This window comes from Anser brachyrhynchus (genome assembly GCF_964034855.1).
Source record: "Anser brachyrhynchus genome assembly, chromosome: 5".
NCBI classification, from domain to species: domain Eukaryota; kingdom Metazoa; phylum Chordata; class Aves; order Anseriformes; family Anatidae; genus Anser; species Anser brachyrhynchus.
Genome location: NC_137699.1, coordinates 47,208,589 through 47,222,399, shown reverse-complemented (window position 1 = coordinate 47,222,399; position 13,811 = coordinate 47,208,589). Strand labels below are relative to the sequence as shown.

At 36.8% G+C, this 13,811-nt stretch overlaps 1 protein-coding gene across 15 annotated transcripts in view; it reads left to right on the top strand.

Moving 5' to 3' along the window:
• Positions 1 to 13,811, top strand: part of LOC308196010 (uncharacterized protein) — a 380,840-nt gene that overhangs the window by 305,074 nt on the left and 61,955 nt on the right. Inside the window, exon 6 of one of the 15 annotated variants that reach the window (XM_080594394.1) lies at positions 2,907 to 4,275. The exons of 12 other annotated variants lie outside the window; for them this stretch is intronic. In XM_080594394.1, coding sequence (XP_080450520.1) covers positions 2,907 to 3,035 — 129 coding nt within the window. In that variant the 3' untranslated portion in view covers positions 3,036 to 4,275. 2 more of the 15 variants (XM_080594381.1, XM_080594393.1) reach the window with 2 other exon arrangements.

The following is a 13,811-nucleotide window of genomic DNA, read 5'->3' as shown; positions in this document are numbered from 1 at the left end:
TTTGTTTTAGGAATCTGAGAGATCTATAGGATTTTATATACCCTACTATATATATTGTACTTTAAAAATGTGAGACTCTGTAGGAATCAGTAAAGTATGTACTTGCCAGACATACATATTTTTGTTCCTTCTTGAACATTTTTTTCTCTTGAATGCCATGACCAGAGATTTAAGATTTAAGGTAGCTTACAGGTTAATTCACAGAACTGAAGGTTGAAAACAGATAGGTCAGATCAGCTAAGAACAGGCACAAGCCATCATGGGCTCTTATCTCATCTCTTTACCTACAATTGTCTTTCTGTTTTAGATCTTAAACTTGCCAAAAAAAGGAGGATGATCTTTTTCTAATAGTGTTTTTTTCAATATTTAGTATGATTTTTTTTTTCCATTTGTATTACAGTGACAGAACAGATATACTTTTCAAACAGTCCACTGAAAAGGGAATTTTTTTGAGAAATCAAAGTACCACGGTCTGCAGAGGTGAAGCTTGTTGGGTAGTGCACTTTACTCCATTTTATATGTGTTATGGAAGAAACACCAAATTAAGCTTTTTGTAGGAGAATGAGTTAATTGAAAACTTGTACACTACCCTGACACTATCTTTGTTCAGTGGCTAGAGTCCTTGGAGAAAACCAGTGACTAAATCTTCAACATGGAGGTGGTAATGTGGTTTTAGGGAGTTTTAGTAATTTATTATTTAAAAATCTCCACCTTTATGGCACAGACATAAATGACTGTGATGACTTAAGGTAGTTCTGAGTAATCATTTAACACTTGGAAATGCCATCTGTAGCCAATAGGACACAACTTCAGCTAAGGAGGTTATGTGTTTAAATGTCTGCAACTTTGTGTACATTTCCTCTTAATACCTTTTTTTCCATTTCATTCTCTAGGAATATCCATGAACTTTAGTGGGAAAAAAAAAAGAAAAAAAAGAAAAAAAAAGATATTAAAAGCTAGGACTAAGCAGTTAAAATTCAGCTGCTGTGTACCTCACCTTTAGGTGTTTCTGTCTTAAGGTGGAGTGTAGAACCCCAGGCCTGGTGCATGAGTTTTCTTTTCTGTGTTAAAGGGGCTGAGATGCAGAGACTCAGATTAAGGAGGTTCAATTTATTCTTTCTCACTTGTAAAGGTGTGTCTTAACTATCATACTAGATTTCCAGTTGTCTTCTCCAAAAGCTCTTCAGAAAGCCCTGGCAATGGTGGGATTGATCTTCTAGTTAAAGCATATGTCAGAAGATAAAGATGACTTCTCTGTATCGATGGAAGAGATGTAGAAAATGCCTCCAGAAGTTCCTCATGTCTTGACTGTTGGATGTTAGCTCAGCCAGTTAATTCAAATTATCAATTAAAATCTATCACAACTGATTTTAAACAGAGAGATCACACACATTTTCTTACAACAAGCTCTGAAGAGGAATAGACAGGAGATCTAACAAAGTAATGGGAAACTTTAATGTCTTCAAATCCTGCAGCTGTTTACTCAGTCAACATCTGTCTTAAGCCTTAGTCGTCATCATCTAAGACAGAGAGGATCTTAGCAGTCTATGAGTAGATACAGCTCTCTTTCACGGCTGTGCTCCAATTAGACCGAAAAATAACACCTGCCATCCTCAAGGCAGTCAACAACCTCTTGCCAAATCTGATAGACCCAGGTGACTATTCTGCTACGATCTTACTATATGATACTGTCTAAAAAGGAACAGCTGAAAACATAACTCAGGGAAATAAAAAACAAAGAAACAAAAACAAACAGAAAAACCAAGAACAACACATTAGGATTATAGCAGATAAAAAGGAAGAGAATGCACAATAATGCAATTGTTTGTTGTTGGAGTCTTGTCAGGTGAGTGTCTTTCTAGATAATTGTTTCTGTTTTTAATATTTATGTACTGTCTAAAAAATGTATATTTTCGTACTGCCTTAATCAGTTTCTATAACAATAAAGTGGAGTAGTATTCCAAAGACAGTAATACTTTAATACATTAAATAACAATACATTTCACGGTCATCTCTTCCGATGAAATCCATAGTGGTACATAGACAGGTTTCACTTTGGAAAAGCTAACTTTGCTCCTGCAAGATAGCTAGTAGAAGGTAAGACAACATCTTTAAGAAGTTTAAGCACATACGATATTTTATTAACACTTTCGGCTTTGATACAAATTCATTGGCAATATTTTCCTATTTTGTGAATAAAGTTGTCTGCTTTTTGGTAACTCTTCTGTTCCAAAGAAAAGCAGAGGAAAGCACCCTTCCAGAGCCAGAGGTAAGGACATTTTTAGTACTTACAGGGAAATAAAAAGAAAGGCTAATTTCCCATTTCTTCTTCTGTCAGGCTTTTGTTCCACTTCCAATGTCAGTTGGTAGAAAAGAATAACTGTAGTGAGACAGCTGTAGTCTTGGGACAAGAATTAGAAGAAGAGTTAATCTGGTTATGCAAAAAGGCATTTCTTTCTTCAGACTTCCACCAGGCTATAGAGCACTACCAGGTGTGATAGGTAAAGGATGTAAAGCATCAAGAATGTAAAAGGAGTAAGCATGAAAGATGAACATCTGAAATCAAGCTAACTTTCCACGTTACCTGGTATTGTCAGTTCCTTGTCATTACTTCTAGATGTGTGGTAAAAAGAGATTCCAGTGAAACAGAGGAGCTACATTTTAAATTCAGATGATGTGGATCAGCTTGCACAGGGGATTCAGAGATTTCAGGCCCTTCACAACCTTAATCATCACAGCCTCTTTTGTCTAGTGAGGCTTTCCCACCAACTGTTAATGTATTGGTTTGTGTTTATCTCCACAACTTAACAGTGTTCTTTTTGTTTTTCACAACATAAATGTAACTTGTAAAGAGTGCAATGAAATCATAAATGCTCTCTCTTTTTTTTTTTTTTTTTTTTTTTTAGAGTCTGTGTCAAAGTAATTGCTATGGTTATGATATAAAGAGCAAAGGAGTTGGAAAAAAGTGCAACTATGGCCAACTATGTACTTCTGTTAGAAGCACAGAATTTCATAAGCACATTCTTGTTATCTGAAGCAATGCAGAAAATTGGGGCCCAGGCTGCTAAGAGGCTGAAGTGAAGTGTGTGAACAGTACCAAAGAACTCTGCAAATAAGCCTTTCCTTAGACGTTCAGGATTAGCTTGATAAGAGCAAAGCAATAAGTTTTATAATCCATTGAGTCTATTAAAACCAGAAATATTTTTAAGACATAAATTAAATGTGAACATGGCTTGTTATATTTCACCTAGATTTCATCTAACAACGAAACGTTATTTATTAAACCACTTTTTCTTAGTGCTAGATAGTCAGTATTCTAATTTGTTATCTTCAGTAACATTCCCACTAGAAAGCTTTTCTGAATTTTTGTATGTTAAAGGAAAAACTCCTCTAGATATAGAATCCATAGAATTAAAAACATTATATTTTAAATCAGCCACAATTATTAGACTGAAATGGAAGTATTACTGTTTATTCCTGTTATTAATGGAATATTAAATCTTTTAAAAAACGTTTTAAATAACTTTGATACTTGAAATAAGATACATAAACTACTAGAATTAGAGACAGGCCCATTGCCTCACCCTTTTTGCTTACTTCCATCATGTCAAAGACTACAATAATTTCTACAGTAACTGTGAAGGATGGATATCCTACACAGGACCTTAATCTCTTACAAGTTTAACTATATCAGCAAACTGCAACATTCTATTGTCTTTGATGTCTTTCACTATAAAAACTTTCTTACTTTATTCTCTCTTAACAAACAAAACAACAACAAAAACACAAAAATCCTTTGAGTCTATTTATTTTAATTTTATTATACATGAAGTTCTGTATGCCCTGAGTCACATTCTCGACTTTTAAGAGTTCGGGGAAAAACAAGCAACCAACAAAATGCAAAGTTTTTGAAGGATAAGAATTTACAGTTTTATTTCATTATGGAAATACCCTTTTACTGTTTGATGTATCTGAAGAGATCTATTTTAGTATACTCCTTTTTAACGAGTGGATATGAATTCTCTATCTCACTGCTACTCAAAATCATGAATCATACCTCTAAAACAAAGGTTGTTTAAGGTACTTGTGTTTCTCTATAATGAACAGAGAAAGTCTAGCAGCTGAATCACTGTAAAACGTTCAGAATGCTTCTCTGAGAGACTTGTTAACTGAAGATTCAGTGTTCTGTTTTTCCGTTGAAAATTATTTTAGAGCTCTCTAAACTGAGACATAGATAACTGGGAATTGGACTAGCTCTAAATTACATACTTATCACTTCCATATTTAAGAAGGGTAGAAGAGAAGACCTGGGAAGCAAGAGTCTGGTGAGCCTCACCCCTGTGTCTTGGAAGATCATGAACCCATCCTTCTGGAAGCAATGTTAAGGTACATGTGAGACAAAGATGTGATCTGAGACAGCCAGCATGGCTTCACCAAGGGTAAATCGTGCCTGACCAATCCGGTGGCTTTCTATGATGGAGTGACTGCATCAGTTGACAAAGGAAGACCTATTGTTGTAATCTATCTGGACTTCTGCAAGGTCTTTGACAGGGTCCCACATGACATCCTGGTCTCCTAATTGGAGAAATATGGGTTTGAAGGGTGCACTGTTCAGTGGATAAGGAATTGGCTTGAAGGTCACACCCAGAGATTTGTGGTCAATGGCTCTGTGTCAAGGTGGAGGCCAGTGAAGAGTGGTGTCCCTCAAGGGTCTGTCCTGGGATCGGTACTGTTTAGTATCTTTATCAATGATATAGACAATGGGATCGAGAGCACCCTCAGCAAGTTTGCAGATGATACCAAGCTGAGTAGTGCAGTCAGTACAACAGAAGGAAGGGATGCCATCCAAAAGGACCTGGACAGGATTGAGAAGTGGACCCATGTGACCCTAATGAGGATCAACAAGTCCAAGTGTAAGGTGCTGCACCTGGGTTGGGTTTACTGGGAAATCATCTCTTATTTAGTTAGTTTTTTGATTGTCTTTATTCTGCCTTAAACTTTCTTCCATTCTACCATGTTCCTTAAGAGATGAAGAGGAACAATGGAAAGTATTCAAGATACTCTGGGTTTATATATATATATATATATATTTTTTTTTCTTTTACTTTACTACTGTATAATCACAGAATCTGTGATTCAAATACTGTTGGGGAAGAAAAGATGTCGAAAGTGATGAAAAAGAGTTTTATTTTCCTAGCACTGTATCTTTACCCCTTTCTCATATGTAGGGACAACTCCTTGGTGTCTTGAGGAGAACAAAAATATTTTGATTAGTTCCTCTAACTTACAGCTAAGTAGCTAAACCAAACTTCTGCAGTTTTGGGGGGTGCATTAGTGGTACTGGAACTGTTTTCTGTACTTCCAGTCAGAAAATCATCAGGTCACTTTCACAAAGTCAAAAGAAATTGTCTTCTCTGGATACAGTCTGTAAAGGTGTGACTTCTGGAGAATTCCCACATGAAATTAGATGTACCTCCCTACCATTGGCCATTTCCTCATGCCATTTCTATCTGCATAGACTCAGACTGTCTGCTGAGGGGCTATTTGGGTGTGCTCAGCTACACAAAGAATATGTAAACAGAGACAAAGCACTTCATACTACAGTAATTCTAGTCTAGAAGTAGTTAAGAAAATGTGTAAGTTTTAAACTATGTCAAAAAGGAACAGAGAGTCTTTTCAGTAGTGTTCATTTATGTGTGCCTCATGTCTAAAGAGTAATGGTTTTGTTTCTGTTTCACTGACAATATTACTGACAGATGAATTGAGTCAGTACAAGCATACCTGTTCTTCTTTTGTTGTTTCTCCATTTGTGTAAACACTTGTCTACTGTCTTACCAGTGGCAAATTTGTTGCTGTTGTTTTTGGCATTTATCCTCCTCTGGGCTTGATGAATAGCAATGTGTGAAAATACTGTCACAAGGCCTACCAGTAGACAAACATCAGGCTGTAAACAATAGCATAAAGTGCTATTAAGGCTGTAGTGTAAACACACACAAGATGATAAAATGAGCCAACTGATGATATTTCATGGACTGTACTAGCTGAAGTGAACTGATCCTCCTCCAAACTCAATCAATCACAGTTCTGTTTGCAGCTGTTTATAGCATTACTAAGTTCTAGAGAAATTTAGATAAAAGTCTGTTTTAGATTTATTTTAATGTAGATAGTATCACTTTAAAAATAAAACAAATATAGTGACTAATATATATATTCATAAAGCAATTTATAATAAGATTTGGAAGCATATTTCCCACTACCATAGACTACCATAGATAATTTTATAGTGATTCTGCAATCATAATGATTCAAAAATAACAAATATATTAAAGGGCCTTGTAACTATTACACAGTCATTATAAGCAAGGAGCATTTGCATATAGATTGTAGCTGAAAATGGTGATGGAAATATGAATGCTTTATAATGTTGATACAATATTTTGCTATATTCAATTTTTTTTAAGATGAGTTATATATTTTTAGTAATTGTCATCACAGTATTTGATTATAGGAAGCATGTGTTTTATGTGAAAGGCAAACATAGTATTCCTTAGAGAAAAACCTATATGAAGGAAGATGAAATGATTGTGATATTATCTTCTGAAGGGAATTAGGTTATTATGAACATTTGTTGGAGAAACTAGACCATAACTGGCTAAACCAAGGAATGGTGTCTTACTTATTAGCGTGATCTGATTTTCTAAAAAATTCCTGAAGCATAAATGTTCATGAATTTGCAGAAGTATAAATGGAACATTTTTTGCTGTAGTTAGTATAAATTTGAACTGGTTATTAAGCTAACTGGGGCAGAGAATTTAATCTAAAAAAATCCTTATTAATATATCTTGATCTCAGAATGAAATATTTATTTGAATTTATTACTTCAGTGGATGGTTATTGCCATTGCATTATATAACAACCACATTGGACGTTCTTATTTGTTGTAAATATATATGACCTCTCAATATTCTGACAAAGCATCAATATAAGGTAAAAGAAAAAGCAGTGGACTATTATGCATGTTTTGGTTTATCCAACATTCTTAATTGGGCTGGGAGAATATTAAAAAAAGAAAAAAGACATGAGAACAGCAGATCAATATTAAAATACAAAAAGTTCATATTGGTTCACATATTAATATGTTTGCTTGTTTGTTTGTTTTATGTACCCGAGATATTTTTCTTGAAATAAGAATACATTTTCAATTTTGATTGAACTAAGAATAAATGAAGAACTTCACTTTTACTGTTAAATACTGCCATGCCATTCTGTATACTGTAATACATTATCACTTTGTCTGAAGTTTGAAATGATTCTTATTAACGAGTAGAAGACTGAGATTTTTACATGCAGAAGGCTGTGAGACTTCAGATTTTGTCAAAGTAAAAAAAGATTAATTTTTTTTTTAAATTCACTTTTTTTTTTTAATAAAGTGAATTCTAAGAATGTTATTAATGATAGTTCTGTTTAAAAAAAAAATCTGATAAATCTGCCTACAGCTGAAAAACTATTGGGTGATGGTAGTAGGATTTGATTCCACTCTCCTTCCTCCTCTCCTTTCCCCTATCCCACCTTGACAAAAAAGTTAAGTTTTCACTAAAAGCTAGGACATGAGAAAACAGCCAAAAGTTGCACCGTGTGTGATGGTGATGGTGGTTAGAATAGTTGTCAGGGAAAATTTCTTCAAGGAAAGACTGGTTAGACATTGGAATGGGGTACCCAGGGAAGAGGTAGTGTCACCATCCCCGGATGTATTTAAGAGGCGTGAGGATGTGGAACTGAGGGACATGCTTTAGTGGAGGACTTTGCCAGTGTTAGGTGATGACTTGGTGATCTCCAGGGTCTTTTCCAACCTAAATGATTCTTTGATTCTAAAACATGTAGGCTGATTTATTTATTTATTATTATTATTTAAATTTTCATTCTTCTGTTTTAAACTGACAAAAAAAAAATAATAAAACTTTACAGTTTCTCCAGAGAGAATGACAAAATGTAGATTGAAAAATAGTTTTCATCATTGAATGTCATCATTATTTTGCTGACCCACCTTCTACCACAGGGTAAGATCTGAATTGCCTCTTACCTCCTCAGCCATGAAAAATTTACATTGCTTCTATCAGCTGCTGCTAAGTGCTATGCCAATGCAATACCTTTTCCTAAAGCACAAGTTAGTATCTTCAGCTTGAAGGATTGCAGGATATAAGTGATTTTTTGCTGTGGTATTTTCTGCCAGGAAGTTTTTTTTTTATTTTTATTTTTTTTTATTTTTTTTACTTAGCTTTAGTGTTTATAGGTAAGACAGCTCAGAACAGCAGCAAGTCGACAAAAATTCCTTCATGCATACATACGGAGTTCCAGGTCCAGACATGTTGTATGTAACATTTACCTGATATTCCCCATCCATCTGCATATCCCCTGCATTCAGTAAAGAGGAATATGTGCTTCCATATTGTGTTTCAGATCCTAGGGGACTTAATTGCCCTTGATAGGTACCTATCCTGTTCTATTAGTATAGATGAAAGTGAGAGCAAATTCTGAATTTACATGTGATGTGCTTTACAGGAGATTAGCCTTGTTTTTTAGAAACTAACTTTAGGCTCTGGGTTTCATCATGTGAGATGAAGAATTAAAAACTTCAGTACTGATACAAGTTAACTGTTAAGCATTTAAATATGGTATTGAATTTGGTCTCAGATCATCATTATAATGATGACTCCTAAGGTATTCTGGCCAATTGTTTTATTTATTTCTTTATTTTTGCAAACAGCGATGACAACACAGTCAAATACTTCATTGCTGCAGTCAGTTCAGTACCAGATGAATGGCAATTTACTCTATTTCTTTCCTAGTGTCTGATATCTCAAACCAAACATTCTTGTCTTTCATACTTCATGCCTTCAAGCCCCTGCACTATTAATGCAAACAAATTTAACATATCAAGAAATTGATACTTATCACATCAGCTATTACATTTTCTCCCTTTTCTTTTTCTTTCTTTCCTTAGAAAGCAGTCCAATTCATCCTGATTCTATAAGACATTTATTAAGATCCTTAAAAGATGAGAGATGAGACACATCAAGATAAGTATTGTAGACTTCACGGCCAGAAATGCAAAGAGGCTCTTGAGAATATTTCAGGGCATTACGTTATTCATGAGCTAAAGACAGTGACTGTTGAGTGAACAGTGATCATAGTAGTATACCCAATGGGTTTGAAGCCTCTTGCAAGGATATACTAAAAGCTTTTAATATTCTCTCAACTTGTAGCAAATCCCTTCATTATTTGGTGTTTTAAATGAAAGTGAAGTGCACTCATCTAAAACTCTGTCTAAAAATAATATTTTTTGGAAGAGCTACTTCGGGGGGGGGGGGGGAGAAAACCCCACATGCTTTGTAAGAAAGTTATTTTACTTCTTATGCATTAGCAAAACTGGAGTCAGCATAAATTTACCTTTAAATTTTTTTTTATTTATTTTTATTTTTTTTTTAATCATAAGGGAACAGTGTTATAAGTTAAGGATGCTGTCAGAGAATATGGTGAAATAGAAATGAGCAGTTACCATAGCACAATAGAGTTCTGAAAGAAAAAAGAAAAACTATAAATGGGAAACTATTGAGAATGACATTTTATTTTGCAGTCACCCCTGTCTAGTGTGGGTTAACGATGCAAAGTAGGGTATCATCTGAAAAAGTATACATTTCAAAATACTTTTATGCAATGATTTTCTTCATCTGGTCTTACATCATCTCACTTTAATGAAGACAAAATAAAAAGTCAGCTGAAGAAAAGAAAGCTTATTTAACTTTCAAAAGATCATTCAGTAACCATCAGGTTTGTGGAATCATAGTCTTTGCCACCTTCCTCCGTGTACCATGAAGGACTGCTATCACCAGGAGGTATTTTTTTCCTAATGAGTTGCTGCAAGACATGCTTAGCTTGGGGTCACTGCAAACAGGGAGTTGCCAAATCTAATGGCCTCTGGATTTTGCAATATTGGTGCTCATAAATATGTCTCAGACTAAATGCCTTTAACCTGGAGAGAGATATTTGTCTGGTAACACAAAAGAAATACACTTAGGTTATCCCTTGCCTCAGCAGGTAAGCTTCATTTCTTCAAAAAGCCTAAGAAAGGCCTGCACTGTATTTAGTTTCATTTCAGCTCTGAAAAAAGATGATATATGCACTTTTGTTCTAAAAGGAAATAAATAGTGTTGTCATTTCAATGTTTTTCACATCGTCACTTATCTACTTAAATTTGACAGAATGATGGGATCTTTTTGCCAACAGAATTGTTGGCATTCTTCAACTTAACCTGCAATCATGTACAGTTCAGAAACACAGAATTGCTGGCACTTTAGAATTAGTAGGCATTGCCAATAGGTTCATATGGTGATATCAGAGCTCTCTGCTACATGAAGGTATATGTGATCTTGCAGTAAAATATGGGCAAATGGCTTAGTTTTCAGTTTCTTCAAAATGTGCTAGTAGATGTTATCTTTAATGTACTTCCTCTGAATGCAAAGTACATTTGTTATTATTTATTAGTGCAGTGGATTTGGAGTACACTAAGATGATGTTAGAGGTCATTTTGGAGCTGAATCTGAAAAGTGTTAACCGTATGCTGTCCCCTGGTGTGTTTTTATTGCCTTGCTCTGTGAGGAAATCCACTGACCTTCTCTCTGCAGCTCTCAGGGTGCCTCTGACAGACCAGGATGACACCAGGCTTATTTGTTGAAAAAGATCCTGATTTTTTGTAATGATTAAGCCTTCTCTGATTACGTCATCTTACACTTGGACGTTGAGGAGTATACTAAGATACAATCTAGCTCAATAGCTTTATATTAATCTAAGAATTAGGTGGCAAAGACAATGGTGCAGAAGTGTTAATTTCAGTCCAAGAAAAAGAGGTGGTATTAAGTCCTGTACACACACAGACAAGATTTTCTTTTTTAATTTCTCCAAAATCAGACTCGCAAAATCACAGAATGGCTGAAATTGGCAGAGACCTCTGGAGGACCCTGGACCTCTGGTCCCACCCCCCTGCTCAAACAGGAACACCTAGAGCCACTTGCCCAGGACCATGTCCACACAGCTTTGAATATCTCACAGAGGAGTTTGTGTTGGAAAGGACCTTAAAGATCATATAATTCCAACACACCTGCCATGGGCAGGGACAACCTCTATTGCTCAAAACCCCATCCAACCTGGCCTTGAACACCTCCAGAGATGGGGCATTGACTGCCTCTCTGGGCAACCTGTTCCAGTGCCTCACCAACCTCTGAGTAAAGAACTTCTTTCTAACGTCTAAACTAAGTCTACCTTCTTTCAGTTTAAAACCATTACCCCTAGACTACTACACTAGTAGTAGACTACTACACTACATGATAACTACACTATGATGAAAAGTCCCTCCTCAGTTTTTCTCTAGGCCCCCTTTAGGTATTGGAAAGCCACTATAAGGTGTCCCTGAAGCCTTCTCTTCTCCAGGCTGAACAACCCCAACTCCCTCAGTCTGTCTTCATAGGAGAGGTAATCTCCTATGAGGGAGATTACACAACCTTTCTGGGCAACCTGTGCCAGGGCTCCATCACTGTTATAGTGAAGAAGTGCTTCCTGACATGTAGATGGAACCACTAGTGTTCCAGTTTGTGACTGTTGCCTCTTGTCCTGGCAGTGGGCACCACAAGAAAAAGGCTGGCTCAATCTTCAGTGCATCTTCCCTTCAGGTATATATACATTTATGAGATCCCCCTGAGCCTTCTCTTTTCCTAAGCTGAACAGTCCCATCTTTCCTAGCCTTTCCCGATAGGAGAGATTCTCCACTACATTCATCATTTTCTATGGCCCTTTTAGGACTCTTTCCCATATGTCTGTGTCTCTCCTGTACTGCTGTACTTTTTTTTTTTTTTTTTTTTCCTCCAGAGTTCCATGTGCACATACAGTGTAGTGATTGTGCTGACTAGCACAGGAAGAATAATTTTCATGTACCCATATTGCTGGGGAGTAGGATATATTTCAAAGACAGCACAAAGTTCATGTATCATAAGAGTTTAGGCCCAGTTTAGGCCCAGATCCTCAAAGACATCTGAGTGACTAATTCGCCATGAAATAAATTATAGTTGGGTACCTCAGTGCACTTGTATATTCTTATCCTTGATGCACCTCTTTATGGGTTTAAGTAAAAGCAGAACTTGAATATGCTGTTTTGTAGTGGGTTTATATGGCAAGGCTTTGGTAATGGGGGGCCATAGGGGTGGCTTCTGTGGGAAGAATCCAGAAGCTGTCCCATGTTAGATAAGGGGCCCGCTGCTGGACAGAGCTGAGACAATAAATGATATTGTTTGTGCCTCTGTGAGAGCATATTTAAGTAAGGGAAAAACAAACAAACAAAAACCAACCCCAAAATAAAACAAAACAAGCAAACAAAAAAACTGTGGCACAACAACAGCTGGGAGAGAGAGGAGCGAGAAACAGCTTTGCAGACACCAAGGTTAGTGAAGAAGGAGGGAAGGAGATGCTCCAGGTGCTGCAGCTGAAGTTCCCCTGCATCCTGTGGAGAGGACCATGGTGGAGCAGGATGTCCCCCTGCAGGTGTACCACAGTGGAGAAGATTTCCATGCTGCAGCCCATGGAGACCACGGTGGAGCAAGTGGATCTGCCCTGAAGGAGGCTGTGGCCTGTGGAGAACCCCCGCATGAGCAGATTCTAGGCCAGGCCTGTAGCCTGTGGAGAGAGGACCATGCAGAGGCAGGTGACCTGGCAGGAGCTGCCGCCTGTGGGGGACCCATGTTGGAGAAATTTGCTCCTGATGGATGGACCCCGTGGTACGGACCTATATTTGGAGCATTTCTTGAAGAGCTGCTGCCTGTGGGAAGCCCGTGCAGGATCAGTTCAGGAAGGACGGCATCCCATGGGAGGGACCCTACGTGAAGCAGAGGAAGAGAGTGACTGAGAAGGAGCGATGGAGGAGAAGAGCTATAGGCTGACCTTAACCCCCATTCCCCTACTCTGTTTGGTGGGAGGAGGTGGAAGAGGGTGGATGGGGGGAAGTTTTTTTTTTTGTTTGTTTGTTTGTTTTTTTCTCCTTTGTTTCTCAGTGCTGTAGCGTGTTAGTAACGGGCAATAAATTTTACTGATCTCCCTACTCTGAGTCTGTTTTGCCCATCATGATAATTGTCAAGTGATCGCTTGTTCTTATCTCAACCCTTGAGCCCTTTGCATTGTATTTGCTCCCCCTTTTCCTTTGAGGAGGGGGAGTGAGAGCTCAGCTGCCCGCCTGAATAAAACCATCACATGTTGATGTACCCTTTACATCGTCTAAGGAGTGAGGTGTTAATATACCAGGAGATTAAAATTTATAACTATAGATATGCAAAACAAGGGTTATTTATCTCAAATATCTTCATTCATCATTAGTTAGGAATAATGAAAGCAGTGTATGCTATGAATTGTGGACCTCCTACATGATATTTTGCACTTAGTATTAGACCAACAGTCCAAAACATTAGAACACTGGAGAGTGTTTTATCTCTTTACATGAGGTCACTGAGAAATACAATGTCTTATATCTCAGGAAATTCTGTCATTTACAAAAAATAACTTATTTGAATTTGAAATGAACCTAAATCAAAATCATACTTTGATGTTCCAGAAGCAGAAAATAGTGATTATATCTGTTTTGAATCTGCTGGCATTTCTAGGCATTTTAAATGTTATCGACAAATACTTTTTAAAATTAACCCATTAACATCCAAAGGATATATAGCAATTTAAACATCAGTAAAATGAGGCACTTTCAGACTATTGTTAATACC